At 42.7% G+C, this 21,171-nt stretch overlaps 1 protein-coding gene across 1 annotated transcript in view; it reads right to left on the reverse strand.

Moving 5' to 3' along the window:
* SUSD1 (sushi domain containing 1) overlaps positions 1-21,171 on the reverse strand; it is a 106,031-nt gene that overhangs the window by 20,709 nt on the left and 64,151 nt on the right. The window contains exons 13-14 of the mRNA XM_090037654.1: positions 16,866-16,960; positions 14,426-14,612 (exon numbers count right to left, since the gene is read on the reverse strand). Coding sequence (XP_089893780.1) covers positions 14,426-14,612; positions 16,866-16,960 — 282 coding nt within the window. The remainder of the gene's footprint in view (positions 1-14,425; positions 14,613-16,865; positions 16,961-21,171) is intronic.

Genomic DNA, 21,171 nt, shown 5'->3' on the forward strand with positions numbered 1-21,171 from the left:
GGTAGTGTTTCTCAAGTTAGGGTGTGTAATAAACTTCTTCAGGGTATGTGAGATGAAGGCTTGGGAAAGAAGAAGAAAGGAAAGGGGAAATATAAATGCAGAAAAAGGAGGACAAAGCAAAAATGAAGAACAACTTTATTGTATTCCTTAGGCTGTAGAAGGGATCACCATGTAGCTGGAGGGATACAAAGATTTTTTTTTTTTATTGGTTCCTTCTACTCTTATTTTCCTGTGAATACAAATACCTTAAAGTATACAGATAATATTTTTAGTGGTCAAATGTGGGAGAAGATTTTACTTTGATTTAAGCTGAGCATCAGCAGACTCAGTCTGAGCAAATAAATATTGAAACACAAACCCAATTTCTTGTATACCTTGCATCCCTGGCTAAAAATCATAATAATAATTTGAGCTTATCATGAGAGATTTACAACACTTGCCTAAACTACCAAGAGCCTCCTGAACTCCTAAATTTCCCTGGTAGACAGATAAATGAGAAAATAAATTCTTCAGGTTAGCTTTCTTTCGTTCCTGTCTCAAATCCTTCTTTTCTCCGGCATCCAATCCAGCCAAATAGAAATTTTAATTCCCAGAAACAGTCCGAAAAAGGTTACACTATTTTTTTAAATTCTAGCCAAAGTGAGCAAAACTTACAGTATCTACTCCATATAAGCTCTGCTTTCTATTTCAGTCAGGAGGTGCAAGTAGGGGGAGAGGAAAGAGCTTAGGAATGATTAGAAATGGCATATTTTATTTTCCAAAACAGGATTAAAAATGCAAAATATGAATGCAAACATTGGCTCCCATGCAGAGGCCTATGAAGTGGATTGAAGAGAGGCAAATGTGCAAACTACAAATACCTTTAAAATTTGGGATCTTTAGTACTTTAGGTTACTGGTGGAAAAAAGCGGAGAGGGGAGAGAAGGGAAAAAATTAGTTTCATTTTCAGTCCAGGAAGTTCTTTCATGTATCGTATTTGGCAACCAGGATATTCTTGAAAACACACCTTGCCAGAAGGTAAATCCCCGCTAAAAATAAGTCAACTATCAGGCTGACAGAACATCAAGATTTCAAAACCCACGTGGGAAAAATAAAAATTTCAGACCACCTCCAGAAAAAAAGGGGGAAAAAATGCCAGTTAGCACATCTACATGAGACACTAAAAGTGCAGTAGACTAATTCTACTGCGCATTAGCACATCAGGGCAAAAACCATGCTAATGCGCAGTTGAATTAGCATCATGTAAAAAACATGTGCTAGTGCTGCAGCACACTAACACCAAGTACAGCGCATTAAGTTATTACAGGTACTAAACTTAATGCGCTGTAATTACAGCACCCTAATGCATGTATTATAGACATGCTCAGTGACTGACATGCTCAGTGACTGACAAAAGGCTGCTACTTGGGGGGGGAATTACTGACCAAGGGTGAAAAGGAGCCCCAAGCCCAACTGTTTGCCATTAACTTCTAGCCTTCTCTGTCTATAGGAAAATGCACTAAAAGCATTCCAGCAGGACTGACTTGCAGCAGTACCCTTCAAACTTCCGCACGGCAAGCAAATGAAAAAGTCAAGCATCAACTGTGCTCCATTCGAGATAGCCCTTCAAAATCAGTGCTAGGTAGCCAGTAAGCTGGCATTTCATCTTGAGGTTCATTTTCATTATTAGAATACATGTGGAGTTTGGGAGTTCTCTGCTTCCCCCTGCAGTGTTCTCTGTTGATGATGATGCTTTAAAAATAGGCAGGGTAGAGACGCACCTTATAAACAAACTGAATCAGAGAGGCATAAGTTTTTGTAAGAGCTTATTTCATCAGCATCTAATGAAGTGAACTTTTGCTCACAAAAGTTTCTCTGATTCAGTTCATCTATATGGTACATCTCTACCCTGCCCTGACTTAAGACAAACACAGCTAACTATCCCTCTGCTTTAAAAATAGGAACGGAACTGAGCTGCATTTTAGATCCAAATGATTAGCTTTCCCCAAGTTCAAGGAAATCACATAAAGCATTCTCGTTCAGGCCCAGTTTTAACTGAAAGCAATTCTCTGCTAAAATAAAGCAATTTGTATGATTTAAGTTTCTTGCTAACACGATATTTCCAGGATTTTATGGGTATTTGGTGGGGGGTAGGGAGGGGGACAAATAACAATTTTTAATTGAATTTTCACATTTAAAAAAGAGAAACAGAAATAGCTCCTCCAATGGAGAAAGCATAGGTTATAAGGAGGCAGAGGTACAGATTAAATGGCACAGGTTGTCATTATTATTATTTGAATTACCATATGAGGAAATACTATAATACATATTACAATACAAGTGCTGTGCTGAAGGACAGAAGAGGTTTTTTGATATGGAGAACAACACTGTTGAAGTGCCTTTTAAGTGGATGTGGGGAAGTTTAGGACCTATTACAAAATAAAATTTTACTTTTAATGCAAAAATTATATGTACTTTAAAAAATGTATATATTTTTTCTTTTTTTACATGATGCTGTTTTTCTTCTTACATTCCACTCAGCTTATCAATGAAAACTAGTTTGGGTGGTTTAGCTTAAGAATAATAATGATCATTACTAGTAATAATACTACTACTGCTAATAGTAATAATAATAATAATTACTAGCACCACTGCCACTCGTAGTACAGCAAGGTCTACTCTAAAACGCAAGACTCCATGTTTGTACTGCCTACCAAAGACTGCTCCGAAGAGCTCACTATTTCTTTACAAACAAAGAGTCAACAAGTGAATACTGAGAGGTAGATGGGGGGAACACAACTGAATAATGAGACAATATTGGTTGGTATGAACATAAAGCACACAAACTGACTAACCCTTGTCAAGTCTGTTGTAGACATCAAGAAAAAGATGAGCTTTAAGCAGAGATTTGAAGGAGATGAACAAGTTGGCTTTGTACATGTTTACTTGGAGCTTATCCTCTTGGGTGATGATCAGCTGACTGTGGGGAAAAACCTGAGGGGATATAGCTGCATGTGGGACAATCTAGATTGGCCTTGTTTGCCAAAAATGCAGGGTTCACAAAAATCACAATAAAATGATAGGGAGGCTGGAAATAGACTTCTAAAGGGCCTTAGAAAGAGAAGACAAGTAGTCCGTGTTTCATGTAGAAAAGGAAAATGTAGCTGTGGAGACCTGAAAAGAGAAGGAAATGGAGTCAAAGTAATGAGACTGGGAAACGACCCTTGCAGCAGAATTTGTTGAAGGCCTGACTGTGCTCTGGCAAGATGAAATGTGTCAATGTCAGAGAGGAGGCAGCTGAAGCCACTGACACTTAAGAGGATGACAGCCCATATGAGAATTTGGGGTGTGTGGAGGGAAAGGACAGATCATGTGTTAAGAAACATTAGGCAGGAAAAAGAGGCCAGACAGAGAGAAGAACCAGATGGGAGACTTTAGAGAAAGAGCCTAGTCAAAGATCATGCCAAGGTTGCAGACATGAGCAAAAAGAAGGATACCTGGTGTCCACGAACACTAGGTGGAAATATTTAGAGCTTTGTTTTGACCATGTTGAGATGAAGCTGAAGGTTGGACATGTATGAGGAGATGTCAGGAAAACAAGCCAAGATTTTAATTTGGACAGAAGGAGGCTGGTCAAGGGATGGAAAGGTAAATCTGCACATTGTCGGGATAAAGATGATAGATGAATTAATATTTGTGAATGGAACTGTCCAAAGCCAGGGTGCATAGGAGAAGAGATAAGAGCTAAGAGCAGAAGCCCATAGGACCCCCCAGACAAGGTTCTTGATAGAATAAATTTACATATGGAGAACAGATTTCTATTTTTTTTAGTTTAACAAGCTGCCTCTTGGAAACAAAGATGCTGTGTTAGTTTAAGACACTTACTGTACAAATAGTTGCATGTGTACTAAAATTACACTCACGGGAGTAGCCTAGTAGTCTCAAAGGGTACACAAATATTTACAGAATTGAAAGGTAATCTCCTCCCATAAATATATTAATTTTCAGCTTCATAATCAATCCTCCTTTCAGTTTAAACAAAACAGAAAATCCTTTCTACAGCTCTTGTTCTCTGTTAGGATAAATGGTTACTGATTTCCCTTTTAGGATGTGTGATCCTAGCACAAAGTTGGCAAACTCCCAAGGGTCAGAGCTCCTGCCACTGTCTCCAGCAGGCCATGCTATCCACTAGCACTGTAAAGAGCCAGAGCAATCATATGTGTAATCCCCTGTAATGATAATTGCCTATAAACTCTTCCTTCCTCAGCAGATGGTGGAATTTTGTCGTCTTCTTCCAAACATGAAAGAGCCCACAGCCATGAAAGGAGCTGAAGGGGTAAAAATAAAAGTGTATTCCAATTTGCAATGGTTAATTATCTTCTCTCCTGCAGTACTAAAATACCCCTCAATCAAATATAGGATACAAGACACAACAAAGATCACAGATGAGGAGGACTGGAAAATTCTTCATAAAGGAAAGTGCTTTCCACTCTCAGTTTTAAGATTCTTCATTTGTAATATAATTTTTAAAAGGAGTGAGGGGATGTGAAATGTATGGCACAAAAGGAGCTACTGGATTAAAACAAGGGAAGTTTTAGTAATGAAAAGGTTCTCTGATGAAGTCAGTATTCTTGAAATCTGTTGAAAAAGAATCTTCTCCTGCCTCCAAACTAAAAAGTATGAGAAACTTTTAAAAATACTAAACAGTTCAATTTCTGTGAGCTAACAGGTAAGAACAAATTTAGAATTAATTCAAAATCAAAAAGCAAAAATGGGTAGAAGGGAGTGAGCTTGAGACTATGCAGAGTTGTGAGGAAAAAGAGGGGAGTGAATCATTAAACAGTTTACCTAGAGAGGAAGAAACACTGAAGCTTGATATTGACTATGAAATGTAAAGAGCTACTGGAAGAATGAACAGAAGAAAATAAAATAATGCAAGGTTCTCCTCTGACAGCAATACAAATAAAATGAAAAGAAGGTGCTAAGTATAAAAAACAGTTCTCTTTGGGACTGAACAGCTATTGAGAAAAATCTACCCAACTACTGTTAACTGGCATAGAAAAACATTGGAAACAAGCAGCAACAAGGAGAGTGCAAGGCAGGAACAGTACCATGACTCAAGGTCATTTTCAATTTTCTTTTTGAAGAAAAGGGGGAGGAGGAAATTATGTACATTAGGCTCTGCAACTACTTCCCATTCATTTGTGGCATGAAAATGTAACTCTTCCATTTTCACTAATTCAAGCATAATTGGTCCATTTCCCCAAGGCCAGAAATCCTCCTGCCTAGCAAGTATGGTGTCCCAGCACGTGGTAGCCAGCTGCAAAATGACTATGTCCTACTGAGGATTAGCTAAAGCTTTATGCTGAATATTTATTCTGAAAAATTATTTACTCATTTTCTTCCTTAAAACAAAGGCTACAGATGGACAAAAATCTAAGCACTACTTCTGGGCAAGTCACAAGCCTGGGATGCTTTGTTTCTTCACTATTGCAAAAACATTTTAATAGGTATGCTAGAATGTCCTTCCATTCTGTCTGCCTGTTCCCCTTTAACAGGTTCAACAGTATGTAAAAACCCAGCTGTTGGGAAACAACACACTGGAGCGAAGAGGCTGACCTGGTATGATGAGTGCATGCCTCCACATTGAGAAATCCTGCTGGAAGTTCTGATATTTTTCAGGTTTCACAACCTTGACAGTGCTCCATCAAACCCTTGCATGGGCTGCTATCTAGGCCTGTGTGAAGCGGCAAGTATTCACTTCAGATTAGGATTTGGCCAATTCAGAGGGGCAGTGATTTGATTCGGTGATTCAAATTACTGTCCCTGATTCGATTCGGCCGATTTGGATGCAAAGATCTGGTGCCGATTTGGCCATAGACTAAACAGGCAGCAGTCCTCACCACACTGGACGCTACTGCCTCCAGCTTGTAAGTCTGTTGTGGTGGGCAGAAGGGGGGGGAGGGAAGGGGCAGTGGGGGTGGGGACACAGATCAACACCCCCACAGTGAGGGAGGGATTGGGGCTGGGGCATAGGCAGCAGAAGTGGGGGGTGCTAAAAGGGCTCAGCCCCCCTCCCAAACACCAGGTGAGCCTGGCTGCAGGCTGCTGCAGCAGGGGGGAGGGGTGTGCTGAGATCACAGCTGGCCCAGCACAGCACATCAGTAAGTTTCTTTTGACTGCCTGGGCTTGGGGGAGGCAGATCAAGACCCCCCACAGTGCAGGAGGGACCAGAGTAGGGGCAGGGGTGAATCATTCACCCCTGACCCCACCCTGTTCCCTGTTGCACTGTAGGGACTTCCCCACAACCCAGCCTGGCTGGAGCCCCGTTCATGGGGAATTGGGCCCCGGCCAGGCCAGGCTGTGGGGCAGTGGGGGCCTGGCAGCTCGTTTAGGGGCTTGGGTGTGCAGCTTTCCCCACAGTGCACACCGTGGGGGAGCCAGGGAAGGGGGACACATTTGTTCCCCTCTCCCTAACTCCCTCACGCCATGCCCCTGGGTGAGTTGCTGGGCTCTGATTGCCCCATGACCCAGCCCAGCTGGGGCTCTGTTCACGGTGAGATAGGGCCCTCAGCCGAGTCATGGGACAATTAGAAGTCTGTGGTTCCTCCAGAGCCAATGGTGCAGGGTAGCCTAAGGGGTAGGGGCTGTGGCCCCCAATCTTAGCATGAGGCAAAGAGCAGGCTGCAACTGCACTCTGCCTACTCCCTTCCTCTGTGCCTTGCTGTAGCCTTTGAAAGCAGTGCCATGTGCCTCACTGCCTAGCCCGCTCAGTGGTGGGATGCACATGGCACCATGCCACTTTCAAAGCCTGCAGTGAGGGGCAGAGGTGGAAAGCAGGCAGAGCTCAACTGTAGCCTGCCCTTGCCTTGTGCAAAGATCAGCTTCCTGGTGCCACGGCTCTGGAGCAGCCACCAGACTCTTGTTGGGATGGGGTGGTGCAGGTGTCCTAGGGGCTCTGTCCCCTCTGGCCTGGTGGCGCAGCTGAGGCTGGTCCTGCTTGAGCTCTGGGCCCCTCCCAGTGGTGCTGGACTGAGGCCAGGCCAGGGCTGGTGTGGAGAGGCGGCCAGGGCAGGTGCAGGGCTCAGGGCTGTGGACAAGCTGCCCAGCCAGGGTAGGGGGGGCAGGACTTGGGGAGGAGGGCTCCTGCCACTGCACACTGCCTGTCCAGGAGGGCATGGGAGCGGGTGTGTGCCTCCGGATCTATGCGAGGCAGGCTGGGTCAGGCTGGCTCTGGGAGGCTAGCTCCAGCCGCCCACTGCCAGGCTGCACTCTGCGTGGCAGGTGGAGCTAGGGCTGCGCTCTAGGCGGCTAGCCTCAGCTGCAGCCTAGAGTCCAGCCCTAGCTCCAGCCACCCTGCAGAGAGGAGCAGGGGTTATTGGGGGACTACAGCCACCCTAAAATTCTCCATAGCCCTTGATTTGGGTGCACATGCCCACCCCCATGCCCTGCCGCTGCTTGCCCAGCTGGGACAAAGCTGTGGCTTGTCCAGGAGGCATGGGGAGGCTGGGTGAGCAATGGGAGGGCATAGCTCCTGCTCCCAGTGCCTTCCACCGCCTATCTGGAGTGCAACCCCGCCAAGCCCACCCCACGCAGGTCTGGGGACACACACCCACTCCCATGTCCTCCTGGATGGCAGCGCACAGTGGCAAAAGCCCCCCTCCCCAAGTCCCAGGCCCCCCTATCCTGGCTGGGCAGCTTGTCCCAGCCCCAATCCCTCCCTTGCTGTGGGGGCATTGATCTTTACCCCCCCAAGCCCCTTCTTTTCCTCCTCCGCCCACCACAACAGACTTACCAGCTGGAGGCAGCTGTGTCCAGCATGGTGAGGACTGCTGCCTCTTTAGTCTATGGCTGAATCTCCCCGAATAGATTCAGAGGCTTCTGATTCAATTCAGAAGTTTTAATTGGTCTCCTGATTCAATTCAGATTCAGAGATTTGGCCACTGAATCGGGCTGAATCTCCTCCAAATTGAATTGGCTACTGAAGCTTTGCAGAGGCCTACTGCACTCCTGGTGATATGTCTGTTGCTCACCAAATTCTTATAAATAAATCTTTCATGCAGATGGGTCTGTAACATTACAGCTCAGAAAATATTTTTTAATGTAAAATAAAACAGAGGGCTCTGTTTATTTTGTACAATGGAAGAGCTGGGAGATAATGTGACAGCTGCAGGCAGCTGGTGGTGGAACAAAGAACAAATATATTTCTCTTCAAGCTTTCTTCCATTCTATCCCATACAATGCGTTGGAACTCTCTTCCTGACTATCTCCATGTCTCTTCCCTTTCTGCCTTTCAAATCTCTTCTCAAACCTGCATATTTTGCATGTCAATCTGCTAAAAATCAAGTTCAGCCACTGCCTCACTTCACCCTTCCTGTACTAGTGTTGTTCCAAGGAATGTACCAAAACTTGTAAGCTATTGTTCTGAAGTCTGTTTACCTCTTGCTTGGTGGTTTCTTCAATATTTTCACAGACTGTTAGCTCTGTAGGTCAGGGAACACGTGGATTCTTTCAATGTCTCTCTAACTGTGGTACATTAGTAATAACAAATGACCTGAAGACAGACATTTGGTCAAGATTTTTAGAAGTGAAAAAAGTGATTTGGGGTGCCCAGCTAGAGACAATGAAGCAAGAATCTGATTTTTAGGAAGTACCCTGAAAATCAGCCCCAATCAAGGGTGTGTCAACCCAGGCCATGAACAGGCATTACATTTGTGCTGAAAAAAATGCCTCTCTCCCAAAATATATTAATTTACGGAAGTTGTTCCAGCACTCCACCGGCATCACCCTGTCCCATCCAGCACACCCCACATACTTCCTGTTGGTCACTCCAAGACCCACAGCAGCAGCAGGGACTGGATGATACAGCTCTGCAGGTCATATCTTTGGCACCCCTGCTGTAATCAGACCACTATGAGGAACTTGGAAAATATCTTCATCTCCAAGTATATTCTGTCCTCTCTTTGCTCCTGCCAAAGAGTCAGAATTTTCCTGGCATTTATATTTTAAAATGCACTTCCTAGGCAGCAAGAAATTTAAAATCACTACTCTCTCCACAGGAAACAAACTTTTATTAGAGTGGCTCATGTAATATAAAAATTTCTCAAATCCTAGAGCGGGGTAAGCAACCTCTGGCATGCATGCCAGAGCACTGCACATGAAAGCATTTTGCCTGGCACATCCACCTAGGGGAAGGGGCCCAGGTGCTGTGCTGCCACAACAAGAATCAGGCCCCTTGCAGCTCCCCAACCACTTGCCCCGGCATGCCAACCTTTTACAAGTTGAGGTTGCAGGTGTTTTCACTACTCTGCCCAAAACGTTGCCGACCTCTGTCCTAGAGTGTTTATACAACAAAAACTTTTCTTAAATTCATGTTAAAGACAGGTAAGGAAGTCAGCAGTAACATTTTCCTCAGACTGCACATCCTACAAAATGAAAAAATGTAGTTGGGCTATACACAATTAGCAACTCCAATGGAGAAATAATGGAACTGAATTTATCATCATAATAGATTTGCTCTTTCCTTTGTTTCTTTTTCTTGGTGGCAGATACAAACCCTTCTTCCTGCCAAATGAAGGTATTGTTACCATCTTTTTATATCTACAGTGCAGTAATTGCCCAACCATTTTTCATGATCCGAAGTCCATTTTGGGTTCTCAACACTTGCTTACACATTGTAAACCAGGAAAGCAGAAAGGGCAGTCTAAGAAGAATGCCACTGGGAATATAAAGGAAACAGCATTTCAGTGATCTGTGAAGCACTCAATGGAACATATTTACTGGCCCCGAGATGACAGACAAGTACAATTATGTGCTCTTCACCGAAATGCCAAAAAGAAACTGCTTGTCAGGCACTCTATGGCAAGGAGAGGAGTAGGCTGCTGATTTCCTGGACTTTTTCTGTAGACATGCATTTCATTACAAACCTCATGAATTCCCTCATTAAGGCTAAGTAAAACTAGGGCAGGTTTCCTGACCAACATTTATAAACCTATGCATCTCTTTCTTTATATAGAACAAACTGTCATTGGCATTTACATATTTAATTAAGTGACACAGGCTAACACTGAAAATGCTTTCTAACCTGCTTAATTTCTTCCACAGAGGAACTTGATTAAGATGATATGAGGCTCATCTATCCTCTAGGGCCTCTGTTCCACAGCAATATACAATCAATGGCTGGGACCCTCATGTGCTGTAAACTGAAGTAAATCCACAGAAGTCAATGACATCTTGACATGCCTATAAACAGAAGCAACTTGAGTCCAATGCTACAGGAGGTGCTCTCTAGCCATACATCCCTGGCTACAGTACAGTAATTTACAACCACTGGGGATCTGATCCCACATTCTGAAATATAAATCTATGACTCAGCTTGACTGAACTTTAGTATATGTGTTAAACAAACTGCAGGGCAAATTTAGGCAGAAAGAATTTAATTCCCTAAGTAGGATTTCAGCCACAGTTCAGAAGTTAAAGGGACTTTGTTCAATGAATTACTTTAAGGATTTCTTTACTGATACTTTATCAGCTAAAATTACTTAGAAAGAATGTTAAAATCTGATCTTGATCTCCATTATTAATGATCTACATTTGCTTTTCTGCTCGGAGCACAAAACAGACTAGCCAGTTTCCCTTTCTGGTTGTCATTAGTCAGCACACTATCACAGCACACTGTCACACAATATAAGCATTGAGGAGGAATGTTGACATCCTTATCAAACACTGTTCCTACTAAATATTTTTAAACATAATTGATATTTTGTTAATCTTAAATTGCACATTACTTGGCATAATCTAAAGCAACTCAAACACCATTGCTTTTTACTTTGCAAAATGTAAAATGGAACCTGCACCAAACAGACCCTCAATAACTGACCTATTTTTTATGTCACTCCACAAGATGCTACTTCTCCTTGGATTGTTCTAGTGCATTTGTTAAATACTAACTCTGCTCAGACGAAACTGTGCCAGCTTTCAAACTGTCAATACCACTTCAGGGAGCACTTGCTGAAAAGTATTTTGCAGAGGTCTTCAGAGTTGATATGGAACTGGTCCAAACTTGCCCAGCTTAATTCTGGCAGGATGACAAAGCAAAGGGGAAAGCCTGAAGACTTCAGCAGCCTGTAGTCTATAATATCTTTGTGTATCAAGTTCTATTCTGACATGCATTATTTTTATAGGCTATGTGAGGAGACACACTATTTCTGAATAAAAGTTAGGCAATTTCCTAGCAAAGATTACTAAACAATTCCTGTACATGGATAAAACAATCTAGAACACTGTGTACCCTAAACACTAACATTTGCACACAAAATATTTCCCTTTTTACAAAGCTTTAAAAATTTGCATTTACCATTAACTCCCCCCCAAAAACTGCAGTATCCACAATTTGAAAATTGTACCACAAAACTAGCTTGTTATTTCCTGATGGACATCCAGCAGATAAACAGCTTCACCTAGTGGCTGAACACAGTTACAGAAGTGTTCAAACAGCCTGCAAGGTCTCCTCTGCCTCATTTGTCTTGTCTGTGGCCAAAACAAAAAGGATTGGCTCCAATATCAACACTAATGTCTCACCATTTATTGAACAAAACTAATAATCTCAACACTGAAGGTCTGCAGTAGAGGGACAGATTAAAAATAATCTAGACTGCTTTAACTGGAATCAAAATGAGCTCAATGCTCTTATAACAAAATTCTGGAAGAAAAACATAACATAAAATACATATTCTTTTCTCCTCCTCCCAAAAGGGCCCTTAGATAAACTACCTTTTAAATTCACAAACTATAAAGCTACTTAACTTGTTATACAAATAGACTTTTTTCCTATTGCTTAATAACTCAGCAAAAGCACAGAAGAGTGGGTGAATTGACAAGACTATAAAAGATGGGGCGAGACATATCAATTTTGGGTCTTGTTCTGCATGTCATCCTGGAGCATCGGTTCATCTGACAAGATGGACCAGGAGGAACTCGGCTCCCTACCCATGATCAGCTTACCTGGCCACCAAGTTGATCCAAGTATTGATAAAACTGGTAATGTATGCCAGGACAGAACAGAAATTGGGGGGAGAGAGAGAGAGAGGGAGAGAGAGAGAGAGAGAGAGAGAGAGAGAGTGTGTGTGTGTGTGTGTGTGCGCGTTAAGCACTTAATCAAGGAACGCAGCATCTTGCCTTATGCTCTCTTACAAGGTCTCACTCATGATTTGGGCAATTGACAATTTGCATAACAAAGTGATGTACTTGTGGGACTCCCATTATCAGTACTTCATAGTCTTCAGTTAGAAATGCAAAAATCTAGAACTCTTGGTTCACAGATGATACCTTTTATTAAGCCAACTAAGAAACTGCAAAAAAAATATCTTTTTCTATAAGCTTTTGGGCTCAGGGAATATTGATGAAGGGTGTGTGAGCCCAAAAGCTTGCAGAAAATGATAGGTTTTTTTGCGATTTCTTTGTTGGTCTAATAAAAGTTCTCTCTGAACCAAGAGTTCTAAATTTTTGTATTTCTTTTTGTCTCAGGCCAACATAGCTACAAAATACACCCCTCGCAGTCTTCAGTGTAATTCTTCTTCCAATACCCACATCAAGTAAGGAAAGGCTATTATCACTGTTCTACAGACAGTGTCTTTGGGTGCAAACAGAAATGACATTTGTCACCTGATCAGCCCCTTGAAATCACTCTAAAGCGATACCCAAACAAAAGAGCATGGCTGCAGAGCACTCCAAACGTGAAACAAATTAACCCTCATTGTATAAGGGTTCAAATGAAGCTGCTCCTAAGTGGAGTGACTTAATTCAATTTTGTCTGTTCTGGCTGCAGCACAGCAAACTGCAGCTGCTGTCTCTGGATGGGCAGGGGAGAAGGCAGGGGACGGAGGTACTTCTGTGGTTTTCTCAGCCCCACTGGAGTACAGGGGATTGGAACTTCTGCTTCAGTTCCTGCATGACTTGACCGAACTTACACAAGAAGCCTGCATTCAACTCTATGCCCCAGCACAAGTCTCCTGAGTCTTAAACAGATGCCCTAATTGTTGGCACATGTATCTTCTCTCTAGTTTCTCTGCTGTGCTGTACTGCCATTTTAAATCAAACAGAAGCCAATGCCCCTCCTTCTCATGAATTTGCTGACTCAGGAGTCATGTGGACTTTTGAATGCAGACTCTTTTCACAGCCCCCACTGGTCAAGTGGCCATACTGGCACTCATCCTGAGGGTCACTCCATAACAAATAACTACAGTAAAAGCTCTGCTATCCAGCATCCATGGGAAATGGGGAGTGCTGGTTCGTCAAATATGCCAGTTATCTGAGAGTTATAAGTCACAATACAACCCAAGCACAATGCAATCACAATGGTGGATGTGTACAATTCAGACTGCTGCTAGCGACATCGCTGGGCAGCATCCTGAAGCTTCCGTAAACGACAGATCTATGAGAAGTGCACAGCAAGATGCTGGATGGCTATTGGAGTATTTCCAGATATCTGACAGAAGATTTGTATTGCCATCTACGACAGATGTTGGTTAATAGAGCATTCCAAGTGGTAAAGTGCCAGATAACACAGCTTTTACTGTACCATATTTCCCCAAATCCAAGATAAGTCTGAATTTAAAATGACCCTCCAATTCTTAGATTCCATACATGGAAAAATTATGAATTGTTTATAATTTTCTATGTCTAGAATCTAATTACAGCCCCTGCCCAGTGCCAGTGTGCCCTAGCACTTGCCTCTGCCACAGTACCTGCCCCCCTGGCACCTGCTCCCTCAATACTCACCATAGATGGAGGAAGAAAATATTATTTGTGGGGGCTGCATGCATGAGCACAAGAAGTACAGCTCCCATCGTGCTCTGTGCAGTGCGATGCATTTGCGGTTAGACTCTTCTTCCTCAGCCACCTGGAGCTGAGCATGCGTGCGGTGCTGCCTGGATGCACACTGTGTGGCGCCATGGTCCTGTGGCTGTCACTGGCCACTGCAAAATTAGTTTGGGGGGCTAAGACCCCCACAAGCCCTGGCCTTCTGCCACCCATGCCACTTGCCCCCCTATGCCTGTGCCCTCTGTGCCTGCATCCCCTGGAGATTACCCCCTACCCCCCTGCCCAGTAAGTGGCAGCTGTGGTAGCAGAAGGGGGGTGGCAGATGATGGGGAGACAGACAGGGAAGAAGAGGCTGTGCGGCAGAGGTGGCAGCACTGGGGACAGGCAGGGGCAGGTGCAGAGTGGCACAGGACAGAGGCAGCACAGGGCAGTCAGGCAACAGCTGTGGCTCCAGCTCTGACCCCCAGTAGGGCCTGGAATTGGAGCTGCAGTAGCTACCTGCCCCTCTCCCCTCCCCACACAGCCGTGTACTCAAATCCAAGATGAGGGCCCCCCCATGTTTAATGGGGAAAAAGACCTTGTCTTAGATTTGAGTAAACATGGTAAATAAAATAGCTGGACCTACCAGTAATTTCAGTTGTCATTGAAACTAGCACAGAAAGATCCAAAGCTGTGATGGAAATATTCACAGAGTAATTAGTGCCAGGCTGTAAATCCAGACAAATTTCTGGAGTTAGCTTGTACGTGGTGAGGTTAAATGTCATTTCATGAAAGAATTCCTGCTGATACCAGCGTTGGCCTCGTATGTGAAACTGCAATGGAAAATCACAACAATGCGTATTGACAGACAAATGTATAAAGCACTTCAAACGCCACCTTTTTTTGAAGATTTTTTCCGTTGGTAGCATGGCAGGAATGCACAGATGTACAATTGCCTCCCAGCTAAAGTTTTCCTTTAAGGGGCTTCAAAATTATCCCTGTTTCACCCAGAGTCACTTTTAATATGGTTCTGGCTGCTTTGTAACACTACAGCGCTGAGTATCACCTGCTCTCTCACTTTTCATATTCATAGTGTTTTAAAATTGTTTGAAGTGCTGTGAACATTACACCTATCCATGCCCAATGAAAATGAACCATTTCAATACTTCAAATTAATTTATTATACAAAAACATAAAAAGCAGTTACTTTACCCTTGTGGAAAATACACATATATACAATATATACAAGCATCGAGCCTGAATGTTGTTCAGTATTATCCTAATCAAAATATTCCCAAGTTTTATGAAGAAACAGACCGTTGTTCATAAACAGCACTGGAATAAAACTAGGTCTGGCACTTAGTTTTTCTTTCCTTGACTTCCCTAACCCTTTTTTCAATACAGAAAAAAATCTTGAAGTTACGACTCTGGGAATGGACAAATGTGCATTTTAATTCTTTAAAAGGGAAGGGGTAGGCTGTGCATTACACTGTAACAGTTACATCTACTTAATTCTGTAGCAATACAAATTAGCTAACCCTGCATAACTCTGACCTTAAGCAAAGCAGGAGCACAGCTCAAGTCAGAGCAGTTTTGCTATAGTTGTATTACAACATTATAATTCAAATGTAATGACTGCAGCAGCTAATATTGATTATAATAATCTAGCAGCTAATATTGATGTCCTTTCATATCACAACAATTGCTGACACCTGTCTATACTCATGACCTGCCAAGAGAGAGAAGTATCTGGCTGGTGCACCCTCATTTTTTAAATCAGCACATGTAGGTAAATGAACTCCCATGGACACCAGGTACTTGATCCTGAAAGGTTCGGTGCTTTCAAATCCTGTTGTGCTCAGAATGCACTGAGAATGTCACGTGCTGCTCAGGATTAGATTATGGATTTGTAGTTCCCTGTTGCAGACCTAAGTTTTTGCAGCTGCTTGTACCCTAAGTGGTCACAATGTTATTAACTCAAAACTAATAATTTTCACAATCAATTTTCAGGCATTCATATAAAGGAAAAAATAGATTGCCTGCTCTCTCTGACTCTCATCTGCCATTCTTCAATTAGGAGCATGCAGTACACTCAAGCCAAGGGCACCCTAGGGCAGGGGTCAACAACCTATGGCCCACAGGCTGGATGCCGTCCTCAAAACCTTTTAATTTGGATTGTGGACATGGGACTTCAACAGTAGTCATTCCCAGTGCCACCATGGGGAAGAGCTGCAGCGGCCGACACACATTAAAGTGGCAGCGGCAGGCGCTTTCCCCATGATGCTGCAGGGAAAAGCAGCAGCGGTGGTGAGTGTTTTCTTCAACCGTAGTGGAGAAAAGTGCTACCAGCAGCTGGGACCTAGCACCCTTCTGCCCTCTGATCTGAACTGAGCTAATCAGACCTCACAGCCTTAAAAGGTAGCTGACTGCTACTCAAGGGCATGCAGATTAGAGGGAAAAAAAGCCAATTTAGGACTCAGTACAGATGAACTATCCAGAGATTTCATATCAAGGAGGGCTCATTCAAGGGATGGGGCAAGGTAACTGGCATGTATGGCTGAAGAAGAGGGCAAGGTATAGTATACGATGGAGTCTGAGGCCGGTGCAGAGAAGACAATGAGGAACAGAAAAGAAGGAAAGAAGATTAAAAAATAAGCAAGAAAGAGACATAAGCAAGAAACATCACAAAAAGCACAGGAGTGTGTATTTGAATTTTTAAAATGTCATGCATGCTAGTTTCCCCATTACTACTATCTCTGTTACCAGGTTAATAGAGTGGGGAACTCCAATAGCAGCAATGTACAAAGCATGAGTGACTGGTGCCTCCTGAATCTGGGGGGGTACCCGCGAAAGCTGCCGATCCTGTCAGGAGGGCACCAGCCCTACTGACAGCATCAGTGTCAGCCATCGGGGGTGGGGGGGAGGGAGGAGGTATCAGACCCGTTTGGGGGGGGCACGTGCACTCCTGTGCAGCCCCTACCAGTCAGTCGCCTATGGTACAAAGAAACTTGGCATTGTCGATACTTGATTAATTTTTTCTTCTTATAGCAACACAGAATCAAACACTTAAATTATGTATTACTTACTAAATATCTCTCTTCCATATCAGTTCTCTTTATGTTTCGCCTCCATTTCAAGCAGGTGTCATTAAAAATCAGCATATCACTGAAGACTTCCTTTACTGCAGGCATAATAATAAAGGAGGAAAAAGGCATAACTAAAAATGTTTGTAAAAGCTCTCCTGTAATATTATTGATCATGATTGACTGAAGATGGAAAACTCCAGCTTTTTAAGGTCTAAAGTTATAGGGAGAAGATGGAACCTCACTCTTTTTACAGTGCCCAAGTACTTTAAAAATTATATAAATGTTTTTTTTCCAGGGAACGATGGCATGATAAAGTTCAAGTGTTCTATTAAAGAGAATCCTTGCAAATTAAATGCGTTTGTCAAAGGTCTAGGAAAAGATTGAATTTTAGAAGTGTGAGTTGTCCCTCTTCTTTTAAAGGTACAATAAAACCACAAATCAGATATTTCAGTTTCAAAACTGGCTCTAGGCCAAACAGGCATGAAAAAGAGGTGGTCAGACCAGAGTACGGGAAAGATGGTCACTTAGCTTCTTGTCAAATTGCACTGGAAATGACCAAGCAGCCATATTTTGATGGCATTTCTCAAACAGGCCTCCTGAGAGCAGAAGGTATATGTATGTCACTGCAGGGCTACAGTTGTCATTTGGCATCAATGTACTGGCTGATGAAGCTACTATTCCACCACGGCAATTCAGTAAGTGTCAAAAGATACTTCTGCTTTCAACCCAGCCTGCCTCCTTGCACCACCAAAGAAGGTGAAAATGTTATGGGACTGATTTGCAAGATTGCTCAATAGCTATGGGTAGAGTGGCATTTTCAAAACTGCTCAGTACCTAGCAATACCATTATTCTCAGGTCCTGAAAATCTGACCCGTTTGGTACCTAAGTAAGACTTACTGGGGCATAAATTCTTTAGAAAATATGCCTCCACTCCATTAAGCCTGATTTATAGTATTTACTCAAATACAAGACAAGGTTTTTCCCCACAGTTAGCGTGGTGGGGGGAAAGCCCCTCATTTTATAATCGCATACAAGGAAATCTAACTAAACACACTGTATATAATTAAACTACTGCCAAAAGCAACATTGCTCAGCAATGGAAAGTTGAAGTTGATTAAATGCAACCAACACTGAGCAACACTGATAATTTCAAGGTTATTGTTTTTAAATTTGCTCCTCACTTCCATGTCCTCAGGGAGAGCAAAGTCTGACAGTAAAGAGTAGGCAAAGGGGCTGCCAGGGGAAAATGTTAGGGGGAAGCAGAGAGCAAAGGGGTACCTGACCCCCCAGATTTATTTTCCCTGCTGTAGCAGTGGATGGGAGATAAATTAGGCAAACCTCCAATAATTAGATTATATACCTGGAAAATTATAACAAATTTATAAGTTTTCCACATGTAGAATCTAATTATTGTGGGGGGTCATCTTATAATTAGAGTCATCTTTTATTTGAGTAAATATGGTGTGAGAGAGTGCTTATGCTAAGCAAAGCCTAGCATTAGAAACAATGCACTAAAACTCCCAGAATGCTTCAAGGAGGTTGAGGAGTCAGCGATTGACATTCTGGTAATCACTTTCTGACCCTTAGATGAAAATACTGAACTTCTGACCTTTGAACAATGATAAAAATAGCAGACATGCCGCTTACATTAAGAATAGGAAACTGCATGGCTAAACAGCAATGACGAAAAAGCAACCGCATATTATGTCAGTTTTGACATTTTAACCCTGCAAAAACCAGCAAAACATATAGATGAATAATGTATTTAGGTTATAGAAAATTAGCATAAGAAATATAAAGGTCATTAAGAATTAACATAAGAAGCATAATGATTATAATACAAAGCGTATCACCTGATATTATAATATAGATAAGTTAACTAAATAACCAATAGAAGTAAGAATTAGAAATGCATATGTATAAGTGTTATCATATATAACTAATAGTAAAGTTATGTTAGATGCCTCACTTCCACCATGGGGACAGTTTTGTATCTTTTGCCTAAAAAAGGATAAGGGACTCCTTTTAAATGAGCTGTTGACCAGTTCTGAGACTACTGAATCAGGCAGCCGCACCTAGCCTCCGGGTTAGAGAGCAAGGGCTTGATTTGGGAACCTCGTGAACCAACAGACCTCCTTTAGTTTATGACTTTGTGAAACAATAAAAGTTTTAAATTGAGCAGGTCTGAGCCTGTGCTTAATTCAGTCCTATATAATTCGGCATCGAGCTCACACATATGGTAAATCTACCCCACTAAATAGGAGATTAGAAAGGAGCTATTTCTCAAACAACTTGTATTTTTAAAAGGCTTGTCCTTGCAATGAACAAATAAATGACTGAAACATGGGTGACTGGTGCCTCCTGAATCTGGAGGGGCACCAGCAGCCAATCGCTGACTGCGGTGAGGGAGGGAGACCCCCAGTGGCCGACTGCTGACCCCAGAAGTGCTGGCGGCAAATCCGGAAATGCCACTGGCGCTTCTCTCGGTGCTCCCACTCCCTGGCCAGCGCCAATCTTGGTGGGTGGGGGGAGGCACTGGTCAACACTTCTCTCAATGCCCCCACACCCTGGCCAGTGAGGGCCAATCTCGGGGGGGGACATGCCGCCCCCTACCTTCTCTTCACTTCGCCGATGGACTGAACATCCAGTGTTTCAGGTTTTGATGACCCAAAACATGATGCATGAGACCATTTTGGTTTATAAACCAAAGGCTATTTTTCTAGCAAAAGAACTACCATTCTTACACATAGCTTTCCCTAATATGGTACCTCAAAACCACATCTAACATGGAGTAACCATGTATCAATATGGTATTCAAAGGAAGACTTTTTATTGTAGAATATACTATATTTCTTTTTATTGCCAGACTGAACATCACCTAGGCTCCTGCAACTTTAAGAGAACTATTTGCTTCACAAGGGAAAGAAATCCAAATCCTAACAGCTGCCTTAGCATACAGAGTTATGATCATCAGCCACTACAAAACAAGAATGAAAAATTATGTACCGTTTTATTTCTTAAAGACGCGAGGTAAGAGAACAATGATTGCTTTGATACTGAATTAGCTGCATTTGAACCAAGTTTCTTAAAATGAGACAACAATATATATGTCTACATACAACACTGTATTGACCCTTATTTGAAAAATTCTTATCATTCATGCTGTATCAGCAGTGGTTTCTCTCAACTTTTACCCTGCGGGTTGGTTATGCGTGATAAAGAACAATCTTCTGTTTCTACAGTGACTTCATAAGTTCCTATTACAGCTACTGATGGAGAAGAGCCACTATGTAAGCATCTCTCCCAGGTGTTAAGCAGATGTTAAAATGAGGGTGCATTTGGGATCTGAGAAATTTTATACTGCATTCCTAAAGTCATTAATCCTGCCATGCCGGAAACATATGGCAGGACATGCAATGTTTGGCATGAGGCATAAAATTCCTCAGATCCAAACTGCACCATTGCAGGGCTGCCACCAACTGAATCCTGCAGATGAGGCAAAGGCATCAGGATCAGGACCTGGAGCTACCCCTATCCCAATCTATAGGGATCAGGTTGGGGATAGCCACTGGACCCAGAACTAACCCAGAGCTGGCTGCAGACCTGGAGCTGTCCCCAACAAATGGCACCAATCAATCGGGAATACATCACATGCCACACATTCAATTTAAGGCATCATATAAACCAGCTACAAAGATGTTCTACATTACATGTGAAACAATTTTGTGGCTCATTTGCCATTTAATGGCACCAAAATTTGGATGAACATGGCATGTTGTAATTTATGGCACAATTAACAGATTCATTGCACCATAAATTACAACATGCTAAATGTTCAGCATGCTAATCACACCATAAGTATAACATCAGCTAGAGGTCCTGGAACATAATAAATGTGCAAGAGGAGAAAGGTATGGTGGACTACACCAGCAGTTTCCTCTCCTGTTACCTTGTCAAGACCTTTTGAGTGCTACCCAACTAGAAATAGCACTCAGGGGAAAAGCTACAAGCTTAATGGAGCCAAAATATCACACATTCATTATCTACCTCTATAACATATCCTCTCTGTGATTCTTGAAAGGTTGCCAAAATACAACTCATCCCTCATTAAGTATAAGGATATTAACTACAATGTATCTTACACCAGGGTCATATGAGGCAGCAGCAATGACCACTTACGTAGGCAGGCAGTTGAATAATCAGGGCAGAGGATAGAAACTAATGAGTACTTAGTCACAGATTGAAACTTGGATACTTGCCTGGCCACACTCACGCAACAGTGTCTCTGTCTACAACAGAAAAAAC

The sequence above is a fragment of the Crocodylus siamensis genome, chromosome 3, assembly GCF_052110815.1.
Source record: "Crocodylus siamensis isolate JL-2025a chromosome 3, ASM5211081v1, whole genome shotgun sequence".
Lineage (NCBI taxonomy): Eukaryota > Metazoa > Chordata > Crocodylia > Crocodylidae > Crocodylus > Crocodylus siamensis.